The sequence below is a fragment of the Peromyscus maniculatus genome, chromosome 1, assembly GCF_049852395.1.
Source record: "Peromyscus maniculatus bairdii isolate BWxNUB_F1_BW_parent chromosome 1, HU_Pman_BW_mat_3.1, whole genome shotgun sequence".
NCBI lineage: Eukaryota > Metazoa > Chordata > Mammalia > Rodentia > Cricetidae > Peromyscus > Peromyscus maniculatus.
The window spans coordinates 32,021,835-32,047,766 of NC_134852.1; the positions used below are offsets into that span (position 1 = coordinate 32,021,835).

A 25,932-nucleotide genomic window follows, 5' to 3' on the forward strand; every position below is an offset into this window, starting at 1 on the left:
GCTTCTAACCCCAGCTCTTAGGAGCACACAGAGACAGGTGCATCTCTGGGATTTTGAGGCCAGCCTGATCTACATAGTTAGTTCCAAAACAGCTAGAATGGACTTTTCTATTTCTGTGCAAAATTTCACTGGTGTTTTGATCTGATGTGCATAGAACTTATAGTTACATTCAGGGATATTGTCATCTATTTAAAAAGAAGTCTTTCAGGTAAGCTGGCTTATGCCTGTAATTCCAGCCACTCAAGAAGTTGAGGCAGGAGTACCAAACTTCTATATGATAACACTGGTGAGTTGTCAGAGCAAAATTGTGTTTCAACAAAACAGCAGAATAGTCAGAGGATGAAATCTGAAAAGTTCCATTTATAATATATTGTAGCTGGAGGGCTTCTCTCCAGGTTCCCCAAGCCCCGCAGTCCCACAATCCACTTATAAAATAATCACTCCAACGCTTATATCACTTATAAACTGTATGGCCGTGGCAGGCTTCTTGCTAACTGTTCTTATAGCTTAAATTAATCCATTTCCATAAATCTATGCCTTGCCACGTGGCTGGTGGCTTACCGGCATCTTCACATGCTGCTGGTCATGGCGGCGTCTGGCAGTGTCTCTCCGCCTCAGCCTTCCGCTTCCCAGAATTCTCCTTTCCTTGTCCCACCTACTTCCTGCCTGGCCACTGGCCAATCAGTGTTTTATTTATTGACCAATCAGAGCAATTTGACATACAGACCGTCCCACAGCACTTCCCCTTTCTTTTTTTTAAAAGGAAGGTTTTAACTTTTACACATCTCCAAAGTCAGCTTGGTATATTTGGGAATTTGGGCGTAGCTTCTCTTACTACTTCCTGCTGGAGGGGGGCGCTGTATCTTATGGGGACACAAAGAATATTTAAGGATCATGGAGTAGTCCGTGAGGCTGTATCGTCTGAGCCAGTTGCCTTGAAACAATTCTGGATGTTGGATCATCTGGGCCATGGTGTCATCAGAGACCTTTCAGGTGGTCTTGGCTGGTCAAACCTGATGTATCTTAATCTGGAACAAATCCATAGCCTCTGGCTTTCTGTGGAAACAAAAGCAGAGCCTCCTTTCCAAAGCAACATATCCTTACATCCAAATTTTGAAGTTAAGGTACCTTTAAAACACACATTTTGGCATAACTCAACAGCTTTTGCAATCAAATGTTTCTCTTCAGTTACGAATATCAAAGAGAACATAATCCAGATTCTCTGTGTGGTAGCCATCTTTATGTGGCTTATGTTTTATATTACCTTGAGCCTATTGCTTTAAACTGCAGCCTTTAAGCCTGAAACGGCGCTGTGGCTGCTGGCTCCGCCCACTTCAGCTTCCCAACATGGCAGTGGTACGTTTTCCGCCAGCTCTGGGAGCCATCGTGGGTCTATGCTTTTATCCAAGCAGCGTGTAGCCCAGAAACCTCTTTTTTTGTACTAGCAAAGGCTAAATCCACCATGCAGCTTAATGTGCCACTTGCAGAGGCCTCATTCCCACCATACTGCAGGTCAAGCGCACACGCCAGGAACCCGCCAGTAACTCAAACCGGCAGCTGCCGCTCATCTGAGAGAGACAATTAGGAAGCTGTTTTTAGTTCCTTTTTAGACTCTTTTCTCAGGTTTTAGGTAGAAACTTTTGCCCCACGTTGGGCGCCATTTGTAGCTGGAGGGCTTCTCTCCAGGTTCCCCAAGCCCCGCAGTCCCACAATCCACTTATAAAATAATCACTCCAACGCTTATATCACTTATAAACTGTATGGCCGTGGCAGGCTTCTTGCTAACTGTTCTTATAGCTTAAATTAATCCATTTCCATAAATCTATGCCTTGCCACGTGGCTGGTGGCTTACCGGCATCTTCACATGCTGCTGGTCATGGCGGCGTCTGGCAGTGTCTCTCCGCCTCAGCCTTCCGCTTCCCAGAATTCTCCTTTCCTTGTCCCACCTACTTCCTGCCTGGCCACTGGCCAATCAGTGTTTTATTTATTGACCAATCAGAGCAATTTGACATACAGACCGTCCCACAGCAATATATCTCAAGTCTCAATTATCTTTTGATCAAAATTAATAATTCATTTAGGACAGGATTTTTTCTAACTATATTTCTATACGTTTTGATATTATTGATGAACAGAATTCATCAAAAAAATCTGGAATTGTATCATTTATTTTTTAGTCACAGTACAATATTTAAGTATCTACAAGTAAATAACAGCCTCAATTCAGACTGGCAGCTTTAGAGCACCTTTGTCCTACAGCATCCTAGTGTACGGTGTGACCAGGCAATCCAGGATTCATAATGTGGGGTCAGTATCCTGTGAAAACATGTAAGTATATCCTCTTTTGACATTATGAAAACATCAGGACCTTTACAAATGCAAGTGTGAAGGTTCTGGCTGCTTAGGTGTATCTTTGTGGCTTTGCCAGTGGTAGTAAGGAATGCCTGTAGTGGAGATATGAAAAATTAAGCTCCAATTGTTAAGAGCTCTTGAAGTATATGTAAGGCCTTTGTCCAATAATGAGCTCTAGGTCTTCTTAAAATTGAAAAGCAGTGGAAAAATTCTGTATCCTTTTTTTACTTCATACACATAAATCATAAGGACATAGGCCTAATGGTTGAGCTTCCATAGGGAGAGAATTTGTAATTGTTAGACAGACATGAGAAAGTACCAGTATAGACCTATCTGCCAATCAATGGACACATAGTTTTATAGCTTGTTATAAATGTAATATCACCTGTGTAATAAATGTTATATATATATATATATATATATATATATATATATATATATATATATATATATATTGGGTTGGGGGACTGTGAGGAAACCCTAATTGACAGATAGTTCTGATAGTTAATCTGTATATATGATGTGGAACTCAGCGCAATCAATGAGTTCTGGGTAAACAGAACTCATATTACCTGTTCTGCATGTCAGCATTTGACTTTCATTATTTCAGGGTTGCAATGCAAGCTGAAAGTGAAATGCTAACAATATTTAGGATGAGGAGGTATGATGAAGAAGCAACTCATAAGTCTATGACAATTATATTTTGAATTCTCAGTGTGGCTGTGGGAGATGGCAAGCCAGGCTGTGAAGCTCCCCTTGGTTCCCAAAAAGTTCATTTAATTTTTAAAGGTCTTGTAACAGCCTGTAAGCCTGATTTTTTCTAATCAACAAATATTGGGGTGACTCAAGGGCTAGTGGGAGGTTTTATATGCCCTATTTTTAAGCTTGCCCTCCACCAGACAAATAGCTGCTACAATTCTCTCAGCATTCGAAGTCTATTGTTTAACCCAGATAGGAGCATCACATTTCCATGTAGTGCGGTCAGCAGTCAACAGTGGCCCCTAAGATAAATTTTGATACCCTAAGCCATGTCTGTCATTTATAATTTCTAGAATAATGGACTCAATTATGCCTTTGGTTTGTTTACACAAGTTCTTTTAAGTTTAACAACCATCTATAGCATTTGAGCTGATAATATTCCATAGCAGAGATTAATGATACACAAATTAACTTCAGCATGTCTCATTCCCACAGAGTGTTAGGTGTAAAGGGGATGCCTCTGGGAAGAATAGGCTTTAATTTTATCTATCTGGTCATTTTAATATTTCTGAGATTTAGCTTGACCTAGACCTGTAAGAGGTGAAGGAGTAATAATTATCTTAAGTACTTGGCCAATCATTTTCTAAAATATAAGAAATGTCTATGCTTGTGTCTAGCAAGTCAAATGTTTTCTTTCCCTAAATTACCTACAAGGAACACCCAGGGCTTTCAGCTCTGCTCACTTCCTTATTCTCCACATTGGATGAGAATATTCCCCACCGATGGTGACAGGAACTCTGCTCTCAGGTCTGCTCCTCTCTCAGCTCTGACTCCATGGAATTTGAAGAGTGGTGGAGAAGGTGCCTGGGAGCCCTGTTCTGAGTCACGGTGAACCATGTATCTGACCGATGATGCTCTTTTGCTTACTCTTCTCAAGGCTCAAAAAATAAATATGAGTGTGGTGGCACACATCTTTGATGCCAGCTCTGAGGAGCTACAGGCAGGTAGATAGTATGTGTTTAAGGCCATCCTGGTCTACATAGCAAGTTACAAGCAAGCAAGGACTGTACTGAGACCCTGTCTCAAAAATATCAATACTGAGGATTAGAGTGGTAGGCTGTGGTCAGCACTATTATTATTCACTTTCTTCTCTGTAGTTTTAAAACCATATCCTTGGGCAGGAAATACTATATTTTTCTAAAAGCAGAAAGCCTTCAGTTTGGGATTTCTCCCAGTCCTTAGGTCTAGCCTTTAACAACTTTAAGATTAGCTAGGCCATCTTAACCCCATGAAATTTATTTAATAAAAAGGAAACAGAAGGCTATTTAATAAAAGAGTGACCTGACTGTTCACAATCACAGAGAGTGTGAGCAAGAATTCCCATAAATATCATTGGGAAATACATTTTCCCTCACCACCACGAGATTTCTGGACAGGTGGGTTGAATAGGCTCCCAGTGTCGAATCTACACAAATACCCTGAGTCAGGGTCAATGTGGGTGATCTTGGTAGGAATAAGATTCAGCTCTTTCTTTACAGACCATATCTTGATCCCAAACATGCAATCTTGAAGAGGGTCCCTTCATCCTACAGGCCCCGTGAGCTGGCTGAGATCTCTGAAGGTGAAGGACTCTCAGCTGGTCACCTCCATTGTTTATCCACAGATCCATTGAATACGCCCTTCATCCAAGTCACCAATAAAACAGTAAAAAACCTGATCTCTGTGTTCCTGACCTGCTTGTCAAACGGCAATGGGATCTCCTACCAGTGGTTCTTCAAAGGCAATATTCTTGTGATCACCAATAGGATAAGGCTGTCCGAGAACAACCACACCCTCCAAATAGACTCTGTGAGGATTGAGGATTCTGGAGACTATCAGTGTGAAGTATCCAATGAAGTCAGTTCCAAGAGGAGTGACCCCATCCAGCTGGACATAATACGTGAGTGACCTCTGTTTCCTCCTTACTCCACAGTGTTGGGGATGGGGGCAGTGTATTTATCAACAGAGTGCAGAATGGATCAAAGTAACAGAGAAAAACATTGTTCAGGAAACAAATACAGCCAGCTTGGTGATGGATGCATGTTAATCTCATGATACAACACCAAGCAAGGTGTGCACAGTGCTGCATGCCTTTAACCCAAATACACCAGAAGCAGAGACAGTTGGATCCCTATGAGTTCCCAGCCACCCTGGTCTTTGTAGCCAGTTTCAGGTTAGCCAGAATTACATAGTGAGACCCTGTTTCATGAGAGAGAGAGAGAGGACGAAGTAGGAGGCCAGCTCAGATTACATTGTGAGACCTGGTCAATAATAAGAACAGTAGATGTCAATATAGCAAATAGAAATGCAAAATGATTAAGACTTTAGGGTCTGAGTCAGTCAAGCAGTCAACCCTCACAAACTAGTAAAATATTCAAGTTACTCTATACATCTTTCCACATATTCAGATCTTCTTTAGATTATTTTCAATGCCTAATATGAATACTACATAGACACTAGTCTTATTGTGTTAAGTACAGGACCATGATAGGAGGAAACAATACATTTTTCACTATAAAGATACTATTTCAAGTAGTTTGTTTCCAAGGTTTCAGTCCATAAATATAAAATTCATAGATAGAAAGGACCTATAATGAGATTCTTAGTACATTTGCATATTTATTCATTTTGTGTGCATGTCTCACACCCATGAGTGGAGGTTAGGGAAAAATATGTGAAGGCCAGTTCTCCAGGGACAGGGGATTGAACTTAGGTGCGTGAACAAACCCTTTATCTGCTAAGCTATTTCACTGGCCCACATTTGTTTGTGCATTTATTTCTGTGTGGCAGTTAGGGGCAGGCACTGGGAGGGAGTATGGCAGACACTCTTCCCAACTGAGCCATCTTGGTGGCCCATGTACTGAGTTTCTTAACCTCATGCTGACATTTGAAGCATGACATCCCTGCACAAGGTTTTTTCTAATAACTTTTTTTTGTGGTGTGTTGTAGTATGTGTGTGTGTGTGTGTGTGTGTGTGTGTGTATGGTTTATGGGACTGGAGGGATAGCACAATAGTTAAGAGCCCTAGCAACTCTTTCAATAGACAGGGGTTCAATTCCCAGTACCCACATGGCAGCTTATTACTGTCTGTAATGAAGTTCCAAGGAATTCAACACCCTCTTCTGTCCTCCTCATGTACAAAATATGCATGTGGTGTAAAGACATATAAGCAGCCAAAAGGCCCATATGATGCATCTGGCATCATAACAAAGACATCATTTGAAATCAAATTTCAAGATGCTTTCATCCTATCTCCTAAAAGTCTGATGACTTTCAGCTCTGATCCATTTTAGGTCTTTGATCCATTTAGAGTTGATTTTTATATGTTGTTAGGTGAAGGCTTAACTTCATTCTTTTACCTGGATATCCCATTTTCCCAACATCCCTTGTTTTACTGATTATTCATCTGTCACTGAACAATCTTAGCAACCTGATCAAAACTCATCTGGTCACAGAGGGTCAGATGGACAGCAAGAATGCCTTCCAGGTTCTGTAACTCAATAGGACAACTCTGTTTCACACCAATAAATTCAAAAGAGCCAACAGAATTGAATTTTTATATTTCTTTTTTCTTTTTTTATTAAGTGATTTTCTATTTGTTTTACATATCAACCACAGATAGGCTCCTCCCTCCTCCCACCTCCCTCCCTCTCCCCCACAGCCCACCCCCCATTCCCATCTCCTCCAAGGCAAGCTACACAACACTCTCACTTATCCAGAGGACCTAATCCAGTTCCATGGGGGTTCCTCAGCTATTGGACACAGTTCATGTTTTTCCACTATTTTGGCTAGTTGTCTCTGTACTTTTTCCAATCATGGTCTTGATGTCTCTCTCATATGCTCCCTCCTCTCTCTCATCCATTAGACTCCTGGAGCTCCACCTGGGGCTTGGCAGTGGAGCTATGCATCTGCTTCCATAGTCCCTGAATGAGGGTGCTATCTTGACAGTTAGGGTGTTCAACCCTCTGATCACCAGTGTAGGTCAGTTCAGGCACCCTCTCTTCTATTGCCAATAGTCTATACTGGAGTCATCTTTGTGGATTTCTGGGGAACTTTCTAGCACTCTGTATCTTCTTATTCCCATGGTGGCTTCATTTATCATGATATCTCTTTCCTTGTTCTCTCACTCTGTTTCTGATCCACCTAGGACCTCCTGCTCCCTCCCCTAAGCTCTCTTTCCCCTGACCCTTGCCCTCCATTACACCCTCTCAACCCCAGTTTGCTCATGTAGATCTCATCCATTTCTCCATCACTGGGTAATCCTGTGTCTTTCATAGGGTCCCTGGAGGTCCCATTTATTAATTGTTTCTCTCAGTGTCTGTGCTACTGGAGTTATATTTAGGAAGTTATCTCTGGTGCCAATGCATTCAAGAACACTTCCTACTTTCTCTTCTATCAGGTTTAGAGTAACTGGATTCATGTTGAGGTCTTCGATCCACTTGGGCTTAAGTTTTGTGCATGGTGACAGATATGCATATTGTGCATATGCATATATGCATATGGTGACAGTCTTCTGCATATTGACATCCAGTTATGCCAGCACCATTTGTTGAAGATGTTTTCTTTTTACCATTGTATAGTTTGTGCTTCTTTGTCAAAAATCATCTATTCATAGATGTCCAGATTAATGTCAGGGTCTTCAGTTTGGTTCTATTTGTCCACGTTTCAGTTTTTATGCTAGTACCAAGCTGTTTTTCTTACTGTCAGGCTATAGTAGAGCTTGAAGTCAGGGATTGTGAGGCCTCCAGAGGTTGTTTTATTATACAGGATTCTTTTGGATATCCTGGGTTTTTAGTTTTTCCATATGAAGTTGAGTATTGTTCTATCTAGGTCTGTGAAGAATTGTGTTGGGATTTTGATGAGAATTGCACTGAAATTGTAGATTGCTTTTGGTAAGATAACCACTTTTATTATGTTAATCTTACCTATCCATGAGCATGGGAGATATTTCCATTTTTTGACATCTTCTTCAAATTCTTTCTTCAGGGACTTAAAGTTTTTGTCATTCAGGTCCTTTGCTTGCTTAGTTAGAGTTACCCCAAGGTATTTTATATTATTTGTGGCTATTGTAAAGGGTGATGTTTCTGATTTCTTTCTCAGACAGTTTCTCATTTGTATATAGGAAGGCTACTAATTTTTTGAGTTAATCTGGTATCCTGTCAAATTAGTGAAGGTGTTTATCAGCTGTAAGAGTTCTTGGTCAAATTTTTGGGGTCACTTATGTATACTATTATGTCATCTGCAAATAGTGAACGTTTGACTTCTTCCTTTCCAATTTGTATCCCCTTGATCTCCTTTTGTTGTTTTATTGCTCTAGCTAGAACTTCAAGTACTATATTGAATAAATATGAGGAGAGTGGACAGCCTTGTTTTGTTCCTAATTTTGGTGGAACTGCTTTGAGTTTCTCTCTGTTTACTTTGATGTTGGCTGTTGGCTTGCTTTAAATTGCCTATATTATGTTTAGGTATGTTTCCTGCATTCCTGATCTCTCCAAGAAAGGGTGTTGGATTTTGTCAAAGGTCTTTTCAACATCTAAGGAAATGATCATGTGGTTTTTTCTTTCAGTTTGTTTATATGGTGTATTATATGGATGGACTTCCATGTGTTGAACCATCCTTGCATCTCTGGGATCAAGTCTACTTGATCAACGTGGACCATTGTTTTGTTGTGTTCTTGGAGTCTGTTTGCCAATATTCTATTGATATTTTTGTTTGAATATTCATGATGGAGATTGGTCTGTAATTTGCTTTCTTTGTTGCATCTTTGTTTGGCTTGGGAATCAGAGTAAACATAGCCTAATAGAAAGAGTTTGGTAACGTTCCTTCGGTTTCTATTGTGTGGAACAATTTAAAGAGTATTGGTATTAAATCTTCTTTGAAGATTTGGTAGAATTCTGCATTGAAACCATCTGGTCCTGGGCTTTTTTTGGTTGGGAGACTTTTAATGACAGTTTCTATTTCCTTAGCTGTTATTGGTGTATTTAAATGGTTGATCTAGTCTTGATTTAATTTAGGTATGTGGTACCTATCCAGAAAATTGTTCATTTCTTTTAGATTTTGTAATTTTTTGGAGTACAGGTTTTTCAAGTATGACCTGATGATTCTCTAGATCTCCTCACTGCCAGTTTTATGTCTCCCTTTTCATTTGAAATTTTCCAAATTTGGATGCTCTCTCTCTGCCTTTTGGTAGTCTGAATAAGAGCTTGTCTATCTTGTTGATTTTCTCAAAGAACAAACTCTTTGTTTCATTGATTCTTTGTATTGTTCTCTTTGTTTCTATTTTATTGATTTCAGCTCTCAATTTGATTATTTCCTGGCATCTATTCCTCCTGGGTGACTTTGCTTCTTCTTGTTCTAGAGCTTTCAGGTGTGCTGTTAAGTCACTAGTGTGAGATATCTCCAACTTCTTTGTGTGGGCATTAATGCTGTGAATTTTCTTCTTAACACTTTCATAGTGTCCCATAAGTTTGGGTATGTAGTATATTCATTTTCATTGATCTCTAGGAAGTCTTTAATTTCTTTATTTCTTCCTTGACCCATTGGTGATTAAGTTGAGCATTATTCAGTTTCCATGAGATTGTAGGCTTTCTGTAATTTTTGTTGTTGTTGAAATCTAACTTTAAACCATGGTGGTCTGATAGAATACAGGAGGTTATTCCAATTATTTTGTATCTGTTGAGGTTTGTTTGTGACTGAGTATGTTGTCAGTTTTAGAGAAGGTTCCATGGGTTGCTGAGAAGGAAGTATATTCTTTTTTATTAGTGTGGAATGTTATGTAGATATCAATTAAGTCCATTTGAGTCATAACATCAGTTAAGCCCCTTATGTCTCTGTTAAGTTTTGATTTGGGAGATCTGTCCAGTGGTGAGAGTGGGGTGTTGAAGTCTCCCACTATTAATGTGTGGGGTTTGATGTGTGATTTAATGTTTCTTTTACATATGTGGATGCCCTTGTATTTGGGGCATAAATGTTCAGAATTGAAACTTCCTCTAGGTGTATCTTTCCTGTGATGGGTATGTAATGTCCTTCTTGATCTTTTTTGATTGATTTTAGTTTCAAGTCTATTTTGTGGGATATTAGGATAGCTACACCAGCTTGTTTCTTAAGACCATTTGATTGGTAAGACTTTTCCCAGCCTTTTATTCTGAGGTAGTGTCTATCTTTGAAATTGAGGTGTGTTTCTTGTATGCAGCAGAGAGATGGGTCCTGTTTTCATATCCATTCTGTTAGCCTGTGTCTTTTTATGGGTGAATTAAGTCCATTGGTATTAAGGGATATTAATGAACAGTGATCCTTAGTTTCTGTTATCTTTTGGTGGTAGTGAGTGTGTATTTCTCTTCTTTGGGATTTACTGCTGTGGGGTTATCTATTGCCTGTATTGCCTGTATTTTGTGGGTGTATTGTGGCAGGTCATAGGAATTTATCATAAGACCTCAGATGGTTATGGCAAAGTCACTACCTGGAGGGGTAGGGTATTCCTTCAGAGGAAGCCAAATTCCAAGGAGTTTTTGTTGTTATTTGGCTTGTTGTATATTAGCTATATTCCTGTTATGAAAATCATGTGTGCCTTCATAGTTTTCCTAATTGACTTTTCCCTAAGAAGGGTTAATGGTGTGGACTTATCACTCTCTGGACATACACATTCCAGGTATTTGGAGAACAGCCTCAGGAAAGGCTTCCTCTGGAATCAGTTATCTCCCTTAGCCACTTTTAAGCACTAACAGTGATATGCTAACCAGCCATTAGCACTCAGTTGACCTTCTCTTTTACCACTCCCAATTTGGATTGTTAAAGAAAGCCTGGTGGTCACTGGCTGAGGAAAATTCTTACCTGCCTTTATGACCCTGTAGAATTCAAGCCTGGTGACCTTGCTCAACCAGGGGCTTGATATAACTGGATTCCTGGGTGACTTAGGGAGGACACAGATGATGGAGAATGGAAAAGGGAATGGAAGAACTAGATGGGTAAAAACTTGAGAGGAACAAACTGAGATGGGGAAGAACTAGATTAAAGGGCTAGAAGAGAGTACTAGAGGAATGAGAGGGAAGATGAGGAAGAGCCAGATGGGGAAGAACAAGATGAGGAAGAACAAGATGAGAGAGAAGGAGATGGGAGAGGAGCTGATATGGGAAAGAACTAGATTTATGAGAACCTAGAAGGAACAGAACTACATGAAGGAATTAAGATAGAACCTGAAGGGGACAACAGATAAATGTAAAGAGAAATTGGGCAAGAAAGGAGCCAAAAATGAGAGTAGAGTATAAGCTTGTAGAGAGAAAACTGACAGAATAATAAATGCATGGACTAAGGAATTTCGTGTTGCTGGAGAGCTTCTCTCCAGGTTCCCCACGCTCCGCAGTCCCACAATCCACTTATAAAATAATCACTCAGACGCTTATATCACTTATAAACTGTATGGCCATGGCAGGCTTCTTGTTAACTGTTCTTTTATCTTAAATTAACCCATTTCTATAAATCTATACCTTGCCATGTGGCTGGTGGCTTACCAGCGTCTTCACATGCTGCTTTTCCTGGCGGCGGCTGCAGTGTCTCTTTCCCTTCTTCCTGTTTCCCCAATTCTCCTCTCTCTTTGTCCCGCCTATACTTCCTGCCTGGTCACTGGCCATCAGTGTTTTATTTATATAGAGTGGTATCCACAGCACTTCCCCTTTTCTTTTTTTTTTTAAAGGAAGGTTTTAACTTTAACATGGTAATATTACATATAATAAAACAATTATTGAGCAAGAATTACAGTTACAATATTAAAGAAGATGTCCTATCTATCTTATATTTGTGAGTTCAAAGTTTTATATCTAACTTATCTTTTATCATAACTGAGGAAATTACAACTATCTAGTCTTTAACCACATCAAAGACCTGAGAAGGAACATAATGGTACCTAAGAAATGGTAGACGGATGCAAGCAACTTTCGGGAATCTTGCAAGAGTAGACCAAGACAGCTGGCAGCCTGGACAGTCACCTAATGTTTCTCAGCATTGTTGGTGCATTCAAATTGGCTACAGGCCTAGAGTATCTGACAGACCATTTTCAGAAGCAGGATTTCTGAAAGACCATCTTACCCTGTCTTGGCAGAGTACAGTGGTCGCTTTCCTTGTGTCCCGCTTGTCCAGAAAGGAGAGCATTGCATTTATACTGTCAGCCATCAAGGCAAGGGCAGTTCTTTGCCCAGTAGGCCATTTTGTGCCAAAAGACAAACTTCCAAATGGAAATGTCTTAGAAGCCCAACATTCTCTCGGGATCAATTGGTGCAGCCAGGAGCAATTGTGTCTCACATCAACAGAATTTTAAGTTATTTAAATGCCATATTCTCTAGGTCTATGAAGTGTTTGAAGATTACCTATCTATCTGAAATATATCTATGCATACCTAGAAGACTTAACTAACATGGCTACAAATATGATTATCATAGATGACTAATTATTAATCCATTTTTTAATTATCCATTACAATTTTAAATGAGTTACATAAACATAATACCTCAAACAAGAATAGAAATATATATATATACAGTATAACAAAATTAACTTCAAATTTGTATCAATAAACTAAAATTTATACCAATGCAAAACATTTTAAACATAAACTAAAATCTATACCAATGTAAAACATTTTAAACAAGTTTTTCTTTAAAAGTAGGTTCATTAATCTACCCTTTTATCATATCATCTCCATATCCTCCTATATATCTAATCATATCCCCTTTTTCTTTTTTAGAAAGAGATCACATTTATAATCAACCTGTTTTAAATAAAAATATTGGTTTTTCTCTGTCCCACACCAGAGGGCTCTTCTGATTTGGGACACAAGAATCTCTTAACCATTTTTTTTAAAGCAATATGTCTGGGTTTAGAGGGGGAGTGAGCCAATTCCACCTCTAAAGCCAGCTTGGTATATTTGGGAATTTGGGCGTAGCATCTCTTACTACTTCCTGCTGGAGGGGGGCGCTGTATCTTATGGGGACGCAAAAGAAAATTTTAGGCCTATGGGGTAGTCCTTGAGGCTGTATTGTGGGAGCCAGTTGCCTTGAAACCGTTCTGGATGTTGGATCATCTGGGCCATAGTGTCATCGGATATCTTTCAGGGGGTCTTGGCTGGTCAAACCTGATGTATCTTAATATGGAACAAATCCATAGCCTCTGGCTTTCTGTGGAAACAAAAGTAGAACCTCTTTTCCAAAGCAACATATCCTTAAATCCAAATTTTGAAGTCAAGTTACCTTTAAAATATACATATTGGTTTAATTCAACATCTTTTTTGATCAAATGTTTTTTTGCAGTTAAAAATCCCAAAGACAACACAATCCAGATTGTCTGTGTAATATTCATCTTTACGTGGCTTTTTACATTAATTTTTTTGTCTCTTTCAAGCCTACGTATATTTTATACACATTGTAAACGATTTTATCTGAATCAGTCTTTTTGTGAGCCTATTGCTTTAAACTGCATCCTTCTAAGCCTGAAACAGCACTGTGGCTGCTGGCTCCGCCCACTTCAGCTTCCCAACATGGCAGTGGTACGTTTTCCGCCAGCTCTGGGAGTCATCAAGTCTCAAATAGTGGGTCTAAGCTTTTATCAAAGCAGCATGTAGCCCAGAAACCTTTTTTTTTTAAAAAAAAATACTAGTAAAGACTAAATCTACTACACAGCATAATGTGCCTCTGGCAGACCCCTCATTCCCGCCATACTGCTGGTCAAACGCACACGCCAGGAACCCGCCAGTGTTCAAACATGCGTTTTGCGGTGTCTAGCTGCTCATATGAGACAAGAAGCAGGAACCTGGTTTTGGCTCTGTTTAGAATTGGTTATTAAATATTCTCAGGTTTAAGGTGGAAACTCGAGCCGTTGGGCGCCATTTGTTGCTGGAGAGCTTCTCTCCAGGTTCCCCAAGCCCCGCAGTCCCACAATCCACTTATAAAATAATCACTCAGACGCTTATATCACTTATAAACTGTATGGCCGTGGCAGGCTTCTTGTTAACTGTTCTTTTATCTTAAATTAACCCATTTCTATAAATCTATACCTTGCCATGTGGCTGGTGGCTTACCAGCGTCTTCACATGCTGCTTTTCCTGGCAGCGGCTGCAGTGTCTCTTCTCCCTCCTGTTTCCCCAATTCTCCTCTCTCTTTGTCCCGCCTATACTTCCTGCCTGGTCACTGGCCATCAGTGTTTTATTTATATAGAGTGGTATCCACAGCAATTTCGTGTACATAGATTTATTTCTTTTCATCAAAGATTAATTATCAGCCGGTTGTAGATTCTTCCTGGACCCTGGGAGGGGACTATTGAGGGGCTGGACCCCCATAGTCTCTGATAGTATCTGACTTCCTTAGGTTGGAATTTTCCTTCTAGTGCTTTTTGTAGGACAGGATTTGTGAATAGGTATTGTTTAAATCTGGTTTTGTCTTGGAATGTCTTATTTATTCCTGTCTATGGTGATTGAAAGTTTTGACGGGTATATTAGTCTAGGCTGCCAGCCATGGTCTCTTAGTGTCTGCATTACGTCTGTCCAGGTCCTTCTGGCTTTTGAAGTCTCCATTGAGAAATTGGGTGCTATTCTGATGGGTTTGCCTTTATAAGTCACTTGGCCTTTGCCATTTATGCCTGTTAATATTCTTTCTTTATTCTGTAGATAAACTTGTTTAATTATTATGTGGTGAGGGGACTTTTGGGGGGGTCTAGTCTGTTTGATGTTCTATAGGCTTCTTGTATCCTTCTTTGAGTTGGGAAAGTTTTCTTCCATAATTTTGTTGAATATATTTTCTGTGCCTTTTAGTTGCTATTCTTCTCCTTTTTCTATCCCTAATATTCTTAGATTTGGTCTTTTCATGATGTCCCAGATTTCCTATATGTTTTGTGTTATAATTTTTTTGGCTTTGGTATTTTCTTTGACTGATGAATCTATTTCCTCTATTTTATCCTCTCTACACCAGAGATTCTCTCTTTCATCACTTGTATTCTGTTGGTTAGGCTTGCATCTGTGTTTCTTTTTTGTTTACTCAGATTTTCTATTTCCAGCATTCCCTCTGTGTCTTCATTGTTTCTATTTCCTTTTCAGGTCTTGAATTGTTTCCCTCACACGTTTAACTGCTTTTCAATGTTTTCTTGGCTTTCTTTAAGGGATTTATTGATTTCTTCCAATTTTTGTTTGTCTTTTCTTCAATTTCATTTTTCATTTTTTCTTGAAAGGCCTCTAGCATCTTCATGATGCTGTTCTTTTTTTTTTTTAAATTACACTCATGATATTAATCACATTTATGGTATTCATAGATTACATTCCCAGTATTCATTCAATTTTAAATGTCTAATGTCATTTCTTGAAGGGAGTAGGTCTTAATTACAGGCTTACAGCACAATGGGAGGACCCTGGAGGGCAGAAGTTCACTACTGATATTTTACAATCTTGCATGTAAGCTGTTAACGCCCATTATTCAGGATACACAGACAAGGAACTTCCCTTAAGCATTCAGGAGGGTGGAACCTGGCAGGGAATTAGCATTGGGAGGATATCAAGGTCAAGGTCTGCAAGCAAAGCGACAGTTACCCAAAATGGGGGCCAGGGCCCTGCAGGTCCCCCTTTTAGTAAAAAATGAGCTTCTAGCTTGGGTTGCGTGGGATGTCAGTAGGTCACTTTACCCGTCATGGAGATGCCTGCCCAGGTCACACAGGTGCTCTGTCTTAGGTTGGTGAGTGCCCTCCAAGCATTACTCATCTCTGAATACTCATTATCATACCGGCTCAATCGTGTGTGAGCTGCATGGTTAATTGCTCCCAAAGATCTCAAAGTGGCACTGGGCTTGCAATCTATGTGTTTGATACAGAAAAGACCAACAGAGGTCCTATCCCACCCATAGCCAGTAGGCTAAAGGCAATTGAGTCATTCCCTTCCTTATCGAGCCATACTGCACATTGTAAGATAGTATCCCAAAAGCAACTGGAACTTGAGTTTATAAATTAATAATTTTCAAAGCCAATCGAGATGTATATAACTACTGAATTAAATTTATCATGTCCAATAGAATGAAAGATTAACTAACTGTAGTAGCTACTTTTGTTGCCAGGGTCTCCACTGTGCTAGCTGTAGTAAGCAATTATGAAATGGTAATCCCAGAAACAGTAGCAGCAGTGTGCGCCATTGTTATAACAGCAACAGTGGTAGCAGCAATGTCAAATTCTCTTCTGGATTGTGTGGACATCCACTGGCATGGATACAACTCTAGGAACACGAACCACCAAGGCCCGTTTTTCTTGATCTGAGCATGACTTTGGCTGGCAGCTCTTCTGGAGAATCCAATCTCATGGCTACAGTTCCTAGGCTTACATTAATGCTTGCCAAAGCTGGCCATATCGGGCTCTCAATCTCCATTGGCATCAGAAGGGTAGATTTTTTCATGATGACCCATTAGGTCTCTGTCATGTTGGGCTTCAGCAGCAGCCACAGGGCATGTTCAGTGCTCAGGAATCCAAAGAGGACCCTCATTGTCCTTTGGAAAGACATAAACCAAACTCTGGGGCCACACCAACACTAGATTGGGTCTCCTCCACATGCTAGTAAAAAGATCCTTCCATGGCTCCAGAGGGTGATTTGCAACAGGAGCCCTCCAGTGCTTATATGCACATGATGCTGTTCTTAAGGTTGCTTTCTTCTGCTTTTTCTACATTGTGATGTTCAGGTCTTGCTGTTGGAGGAGGGCTAGGTTCTTATGATGCTGCTTGTTCTTTATGTTGTTGTATGTATTTTTGCCTTGACATCTGCCCATCTCCTCCTCCAATAGGTATATGAGGTGCCTGCGTCTGAGTGAGTTGCTATTGGTCTACTCTGTGATTGTTGTGTCTGTGTCTCAGGGGGCCCCTCCAGGTCCAGTCTTAGTTCTTAGTCTAATTGGAGCAGCAGATTCTGTGTCTCAGGGAGCTGCTCTTGGGTCAACCCAAGCTTGTTGATTCTGTGACACACAGAGCTGCTCTTGGTCTTATCAGGGCTCTTCGTCCAGTCAGAGCTAACAGATTCTGTGTTTCAGGAAGCCTCTCTTAGACTAATGAGAGGTGGCAGATTCCCTGTCTTAGGGAGGGAATTGAGGTTACTCTTGTTCCAATGAGAGCTCTTTGTCCAATGAGGGCTACAGGCTTGAAGTGACTGAGGTCTCAGGAGGATGGATATGGGGGTAGGGCATGTAGATTGGAGGGTTTGGTGGGAGGTCTATGTGAGTGTAGGGCCTTCCTGAAGGAGCTCTGCCTGCTGGCCAACAACTGGGACAGAGTAGGAAAGGGGTTTCTGGAACCAGATGTGTCCCAGGGATGGGGCCAAGGGTCAGGACTCTCTATGAGTGTGAGCAAAGTCAGTCACCTTGGTCCTATGAGAGCTGGTGGTTTGATTTCCATGCCTCAGGAAGTGGCTGGGGTCTCATTTGAATGGATATAGGAGCAGGGCATGTAGATTGTAAGGTCCAGTGGGGGGTCTTGGTGAGGGTGGGGCCTTCCCCCAGGAGCCCTGCTTGCTGGCAAGGAATGGGGACAGAGTTTTGTGGGGGTCCCCAGGTGGAGAAGCTGTGTCCCAGGGATGGGGCCAAGGGGCAGGACTCTCTGGGTATGGAGCCTCATATTCTTTTAGTTAACTCCTGGCCACAGGAAGGAGAGAGGTAAATATTTACATCTACCACAATTAGGACAAAAAGAAACAGATATGATCATTAAAATTAACTGTAATTTTGCCAGGCAGTGGTGGCACACACCTTTAATCCCAGCACTTGGGAGGCAGAGGCAGGTGGATCTCTGTGAGTTCAAGGCCAGCTTGGTCTCCAAAGCGAGTTCCAGGAGGAGCAAAGCTACACAGAGAAACCCTGTCTAGAAAAAACAAAATAAATAAATATAAAATAAAAAATAACTGTAATTTTAATGTAAAAATTGCTATGTGACTTTCTCCCATCTTCAGAGCCTTCCAAGGACTGACAGAGTAGATAAGATTTAGACTGCATCCTAAAGCACACTCTCCCCCCACCTGCCACAGGCAAGGACTTGAAGGAAGACACATGGCCAGCCTAGAAACATAGTACTTACAGGAGTACTAGGAGAGAATACCCTGCTTATTGCCTCACCTCTCCTAATCTACCTTCTCACAGGAAGTGCACTCCCCAAAGGAACAAACAGATGTCAGACACAATCAGAGAGTTCTTGTCCACTTGCTCGGTGAGGATGAATTTATGGTGATGCTTCTCTTTTCTGTCCATGACAGGTGAACGTGCCAAACCAAAGCATCGACCCTCATTAAAGGGTATTATTGGCATTGTTGCCCAATGTCTGATGGGGCTGATTGCAGTAATATTTGTACTCTTCTTACTGTGGCGCAGCCGTCGTGGCAGGTGAAGTGTCTTCCACCCTTCCACCTACTCTTCCATTCCCTCCATGCTTGGGAAAGGGAAGAGGCTTTCCTCACTTTGTGTCTGGACTCCATCTTCTTCTCTTTGCTATGTGTGTGCTGTGTTCCTCATATCACTGCCTTCCTATGTCCTGTACCCCATGGTCTGTTGGTCATGGTCACTCCTTTCCCTGTGAAGTTTGGGGATAAAATGACTTCATCTTTCACTAGGGAGCCACAGATTGAGAACAATGTTAAACAAGTGGACAATGAGCCAACCAACCTCAATGAAACCTCAGAAGGTTCAAATATGAAACCTCAAAAGAAAAAGAAGGTAAAAGTAAATTCTCAAAGTACCACCCCCAGCACCAGTTAGAAAACAGCTAATATGATGGGGTAAAAGGATCAAAGGCTAGGAGGGGCTGGTTAGATTGGAAAAGGAGGCAGCACCAAGAAAGGCAGTGGCAGCCATGGTGTGAATGCACAGCAAGGACACCAAGCAGCTCCCAGGAATCATCAGCTCCCAGGGTCCTTCCCAACTGAGGAACCAAACAACAGTGACAGTGTCTCCCATTTCTTTAGGGCAAGAAGTAAGAGCATGCTCAGTGAGGACAACTGGACCTATCCACCCACAGTAAGTAAAGGCACTTACCCTCAGGAATCAAAGATCCCACCACCTGCCCATCCTTCCATGGCATCCTGGACACCAACCACTGTCTCCTGTCTGACTTACAGAGCAGATCTTCTCTTCCCAGACTCTAGCTGGCATTTCCTTTAGGTTGCCAAGCAGCTCCCAAATAAAGACATGGAGACTTATTATTAATTATGAATGCTCAGCGTTAGCTGAGGCTTGTCCAGCTAGCTCCTTTACCTTAATTTAAACTGTTTCTATTCATCTATGTTTTGCCGCAGGCCTTTTTACCTTTCTTTCATTCTGTATGTCCTACTTTCCTGCTTTCCCCCTGTCTGTCTGTCTGGCCCCAGGTTTCTTTTTTTTTTCTTTTTTTTTTTTGAGCCTAAATAACTCCTCCTACTTACTCTCCCTGCCTAGATGTCCCGCTTATATATCCTCCCTCACTATTAGACATTCAGCTTTTTCTTAGACAAGTCAGGTGCCTTAGGCAGGCAAGATAAAATAGCAGCATATCTTTACATAGTTATACAAACACAACACATCTTTACATTGTTAAACAATTATTGCACAACACCAACCTTCAGGTGCCATAGGTCCTCACAGCCTTCCCAGCAACAGGATACTAAGTCAGTGCTGAAGGGAGACTCAGTCCACCTAGGCTAGGCTGGCATGAGGGAACCACATGTCCAAGAGCAAGTTCCTCACCCTAGTGCCTTCCCTGCTGTGTGTGAAAGTTGTGGGCATTCATTCTCCCTTAGGGAGACTGTCTGCTGTGTGTCTATGTGCCAAGGACCCCTGTGCTTCTCCTTGTCATAGGAACATGTCAGTGACAAATACCACTGAGTAAAGAATAACCAAGGCTTTGTGAACTGGGAAAACTCCTGAACAGAATAATCCAGGTCTCTTTCCTTGTTACCTATCCTCTGGTCCTGATAAGGGAGGTCTGTGAAACAGACTCTGTAGGATGCAAATACTCTAACTGGACATGGGCATCACACCCCTCAACTCCCACCCCACATCTGCTCATCTGAACTGCTCTGACCCTCAAAGGAAAGGCTCCATTCCAACCAGTCATAAGTGCAGGCTCTGGGATCTCACTCTGTCTGCTTCTGTTCCCAGCACCCTAGTCCCTTTAGTCTGCCAGATGGATTCAGACAAGAGACATCCTATCCTGTAGGAGACTGGCAGGTTTCTTATAGAATGATGAGAAGCATGTAGCATGAATCTGAAAGATCTTATTAATGAAAATAAACCTGGAGCCAGGTATTGGGGTGAATGCTGGAAAATCAGAGAAGCAGAACAAGCCACAGCCACCTCACCTCACCTCACCAATTCCTCAGTTGATCCTGTTTCCTTGGACTGGAAGCCTCTATGTCCTCATCCAAATGAATCTCAGCTGAACTGCTGCTCAAAACCTTGAAAGTTTAACCAGCTCTAGTTCCTGGTTCTCACACCTTATATGCCTTTCTGCTTTCTGCTCTAACTTCCTGGGATTAAAGGCATGAGTCACCATGCCTGGCTGTTTCCAGTGTGGCTTTCAACTCACAGAGACCCAGATGGATCTCTACCTCCAAAGACTAGGATTAAAAGGTGTGAGTGCCAACATTTACTGGCCTCTATGTCTGTCTAGTGGCTATTCTGTTCTCTGACCCCAGATAAATTTATTAGGGTGCATGATATATTGGGGAATACAATATCACCACAGGGGCATGCTCAACAGTGAGGGTGGACATTGACCAAAGGGCCACTACAGATGACAATGGCCAGGGACCACGGGCTGCATGTTAAAGTGGGCCGGGTGCTGTCTTCTAAAGTCTCTGGAACAGGAGACCTTCATGAGATGTTTTTCTGTGCAGGACAACCAGACCATGTGGGTTGACTCTAAAGGAGGGGACTATTGTGTGTCTATGTTCCTTTCCAGAAGGCTCCAGTCACATAGTAACATATATTCTTCTTAGCAATTGAGATGGTCACTTAGAGAATTTAAAGGCTGGCAATGTAGTCCTATTGCTAGAGTGCTTGCTGGCTGCCCCTGGCCTTGGTTTGATCCACAGAATCACAGTGGAGCACACCTGCAGTCACAGCACATGGTCCCTGGAGAACATGGGGACTCCCTGGGCTACACGAGAGCCGGTTCACACCAACACACACACACACACACACACACACACACACACACACACACACACACACACACACAAACCAGGTTTAGTGCAGATGAGTTTTTTAGTGTGTAAAGTGCAGTTTACAAATCTAACATCTGAGTTCAGTCCGCAAACCCTGAGGTAAAAAGAGAACCCCCTCCTGCAAGTTGTCCTCTGAGATGCACCCATGTTCTGTCTGTCTGCCTGTCTGTCTGTCTCTGTCTCTGTGTCTTGAGACTGACTGTATGATCATGCTTTTTAGGTGGATGGACTTCGAATTATTTCCTGAAAAACAATGTCCAGCAACACAGATCCCTAAATTCATTCTTCCCATCTCCACCAGCAACAGCAACTGTTTTCTATAATAAAAACACAGCAAAGGGACCTGTCCCATTACCTGCTGCTCATGTATTCCCAGTCTCCTGCCCCTCACTAGGGGGAGAGTAGGAGAGTCCACAAAGGACACAATCCTGCAGCCCCAGCCTTCAGAGTCAGCAGAGAGAAAGGCAGATAATGGATTGGGTAGCCTGTGGCTAGCAGGAAAGGGTTTGCTGGTAAGGTGCACACTTTAGACCACAGAGCAAGAGCACTTTATGAAGTCCACTGTAGCTGGCTAAGTAGTGATCAGAAACCTGGCTGTGGCAGAGAAAAATGGGCTGTGGTACGGGATGACCTCCACTGGGGAAAGTCCTCTGACAGTTAGGTGACTATGTGTGCAGGTTCCTGGCATGAGATCTCTGCCTTCAGAAGCATGACAATGTGGACTGGCTGCTGTACAGTTCTAGGAGTCCAGTGGCAGCCACTCTGTACCTATTTCCTGACATGGGATTATTGCTGTACACATGGTGGGCCATGAAATCCAAGGTCCTGAATTGGGAACTGTCTTGGTTGGTCACAGCTGCAGTTCCATGGTGGAGAGATACAATCTTCCCTGCATGTCCATTTGAGATTCCATTTCACCTCTCAGCTGTGACTTGTTCTCTAGTCCCACAAAGCTAAGTGGCCAAACCTTCAGCAAGCACATGAAGCACTCCTCGACATTTGCCCACTCTGTTCTCAGGTCTTCCTCACACACACTACTGTCTCCTTAGCTGCCTGACACTAGCTCCTTCTCCTACTGGGGAATGTCCAGTGTCCTATCACATACTCCAGATTCCTCTCTAGCTCACACTTCCTGCTCTTGTCACCACTTAGCTCTGTGGGGCCTCTGTTCTAATTGCATCTGTCTCCCTGTACACCTCTGCCCCACTGCTGTGACAGAGGAGAAGTGACTGAAAAGGGTGCATCAGGAAAGAAACTAGTTGACCTGGAAGACTCGAAGCCTGTCCCTACCTGACTTCATACAGTCGAGCATACTCAAGAGATGCCAGGAATAGGAGCTGGAGAGGTGCTTCGGTGGATATAAGCACTTGGCTGCTCTTCCAGAGGACTCAAATGCCCATCTACCACACAGCTAAAAAACCTTTTGTAACTGTAGTCTCAGGGAATCTGATACCATCTTCTCTCCCAAAGGGGTATCAGACATATACACAATATACAGACATACATGCCAGCAAACCACCAACCACCACCAGCACCACCAGCACCACCAGCACTACCATCACCACCCACATACACAGGCATAAAGGGACAGGCAGGAACTGTACACAAACACAGAGCAGTGACCGCTAAGTAAGGTCCTATAGAGGGCCTTGTGTATCCTAGCTTCCAAATAAGAGCTCAGTGAGATAAAAGGAAAATCCGAATGCATCACTTTGCATTCATAGTTACATCTGTGCTGACACATATGGACCCCGGTCCTGGATCAAAGCCATGATTATTCTTCCTCTGTGTCTTTATTTTGCTCTTTGGGGCTCACACACCTGTATTCTGGGTACTTTCTTCTGTTATATCCATGCTTGAGATCCATTGTTTGAGAAATAAAGCAGTGGCCGCCCACATTTCTATATTCCCCATGGACTCATGCCCTGCTGAGGTCTGGGCTCATTTATCATGAGCTGAGCTCACCACACAGAAAGAAACAAAGTGACTTTGTTGCCATCTTGGCTGGTGACTTCATCAAGATAGAGATGACCATGTGACTGGCCATTATCTTGGTTAGTGACTATTGAAATTGTTTCCAGTATTGAGAGCCCTCACAGGATCACTGCACTCCTAGGACTTCCTGTGCCACAGGCAGTCAGGTACACATCCCAGTCCTCCTCTTCCAACTTTTCCATTTTAATTTCATCTTCTGTATTCCTAATGGGATCATGGAATTGGGAGACTAAGAAGAGACTCCAACATGGGCTCTATTGCCACATGATAAAAATCGACACTTGTATCATTATTTTTTGTGGGGAGAGTTGCGGTTCAAGACAGGGACTTTCTGAGTAACAATTCTGGCTGTCCTGGAACTTACTCTGTAGACAAAACTGGCCACAAACTCATTCATATCTGCCTGGCTCTGCCTCCTGAGTGCTGGAATTAAAGGTGCGGGCCACCACCACTCACTTTCTGTGTATCTTAAGGGGGGTATACCCAAACTCCATGGTGCAGTTTTTGGATTGGCACATTGTTTTGCAGGATATATTTACAGCCTTCTCTATGAGTTTTCCCAGCCATGTGCCTCCAGCAATACCAACAAGAGATAATACTTTCAAACTGATAGTCTTTTTTTTTTTTTTTTTTGGTTTTTCGAGACAGGATTTCTCTGTGTAGCTTTCGCCTTTCCTGGAGCTCACTTGGTAGCCCAGGCTGGCCTCGAACTCACAGAGATCCGCCTGGCTCTGCCTCCCGAGTGCTGGGATTAAAGACGTGTGCCACCACCGCCCGGCCATCAAACTGATAGTCTTTTAATGAAGAGAATAATGAGAGAACACTCTGTCTAATATAAAAATCATAAGATGATTAATAAATGTCAACAGTATAGAAAAATTAGACACTTATAAACATATAAAAAATAATATATAAGACTTATCACTCATAAATTTTGAAGTAGATGGAGAACCAGGGGTTCCTTTTTAATACCAGGAACTTCTGGTAGGTTTAAGCATAGGATTAGAGGAAGAGAAAATGACTTTTCTACTGTGGGGCTAGAAGTTCCTATTTTCTAGTTAAAACAAGAGGAATAAATGCCTTCTATGATCTAAAACTGTAATAACAGCTAACATGTCAGTATATGTGTGCCTTCTTTTCTAGGGTTTGTATACAGAGAGTATTCCCTCACATCAAGGTCATTTTTGATAATGTGCTAAGACGCTTACTAAAATGTGAACTTTTTTTTCTGTCAAGTTATAAAAGGTATATAAAGTCCAAGCAAAGAGTGTTGCTTTATACCTGAATCAGAAAAAAGCTTGTTAATTAAAAGGATGTGTGAGCTAGTCTTGATTTGTTATATTAATCTATTTATGTAGTTTGGACTCAACTTTCTTTTAATAAAGAGGTGTTGCCCAGCAGCTCTCTTCTGAGTCAGACAGCTCCCATACTCAGGACTCCTACTTTGCCTGTTTGGAAAAGATCAACAGCTGGGCATGTGGAGAGCTGGTTCGTTGAGAGGGTAAACAAGGTTGACAGGCCCTGGGCCCAACTAACCAAGGGAAGAGAGGGAGAACCAAAAGTGAAAGAATCACAAATAAATAAAGAAACGTCACAACAGACTCCAAAGAAATTCAGGATATTGTAAGGGACTACTTTAAAAATCTATACCCCATTAAGCTGTAAAATCTAAAGGAAATGGATGAATTTCTAGACTCACCCAAACTACCAAATTTAAACCAAGAAGAGATCAGTCAATCTTACCCAACTCAAAACAACAAGATAAGATTCTCTGTTCGTGTCTGGCAGTGAGTTGTGGGGCACACTTGCAGAAGTTTAGGAGCAGTGTACTGGCTAGTAGTACATCAATTTGACACAAGCTAGAGTCATGAGAGAGAAGGGAACCTCAATTGTGAAAATGCCTCCATAAGATCCAGCTGTAAGGCATTTCTCAATTAATGATCAATGGGGGAGGGTCCAGTTCATGGTGGGTGGTGCCATCCTTGGCCTGGCATCCTGGGTTCTATAAGAAAGCAGGCTGAGCCGGGCGGTGGTGGCGCACGCCTTTAATCCCAGCACTCGGGAGGCAGAGCCAGGCGGATCTCTGTGAGTTCGAGGCCAGCCTGGGCTACCAAGTGAGCTCCAGGAAAGGCACAAAGCTACGCAGAGAAACCCTGTCTCGAAAAACCAAAAAAAAAAAAAAAAAAGAAAGCAGGCTGAGAAAGCCATGTGCCTCAAGCCAGTAAGCAGCACCTCTCCATGCCTCTGCATCAGCTCCTGCATCCAGGATCCTGCCCTGCTTGAGTTCCTGTCCTGACTTCCTTCAGTAATGGACTATGATGTAGAAGTACCAGGCATATAAACCCTTTCCTTTCAACTTGCTTTTTGGTCATGGTGTTTTGTCCAAGCAATAGAAACCCTAAGACAGGCGGTGATCCTGTTATTTCCCAGAGAAGGAGTTTAAACAAAAAAGCACTATCCACAAAACATCCAGGAGTGGTCTGTGCCCTCCTTACACAATTCTACCAGACAACTGAGTGCTCAGGAACAATGTCAAAACCTTCCAGGACAAATGAGGAGGTGAAACCTTGTTCCTGTCTACCTTCAGAGAGATGAAAACGCTAAATGAAATACCGCCAAAATCAGTTTCAGAATTATAACCTTGTCTATGTTTCAGG

The 25,932-nt window shown here is 42.0% G+C and overlaps 1 protein-coding gene across 4 annotated transcripts in view; it reads left to right on the forward strand.

The window, feature by feature from the left end:
• The window catches only part of LOC143273523 (cell adhesion molecule CEACAM1-like), a 72,620-nt gene extending 50,973 nt beyond the window's left edge, over positions 1-21,647 (forward strand). For all 4 annotated transcript variants that reach the window (XM_076573602.1, XM_076573606.1, XM_076573608.1 and 1 more), the window contains 5 exons: positions 4,715-4,990; positions 18,338-18,464; positions 18,692-18,794; positions 19,043-19,094; positions 21,501-21,647. In XM_076573602.1, the coding sequence (XP_076429717.1) occupies positions 4,715-4,990; positions 18,338-18,464; positions 18,692-18,794; positions 19,043-19,054 (518 nt within the window). In that variant the 3' untranslated portion in view covers positions 19,055-19,094; positions 21,501-21,647. The remainder of the gene's footprint in view (positions 1-4,714; positions 4,991-18,337; positions 18,465-18,691; positions 18,795-19,042; positions 19,095-21,500) is intronic.
• Positions 21,648-25,932: the final 4,285 nt, after the last annotated feature.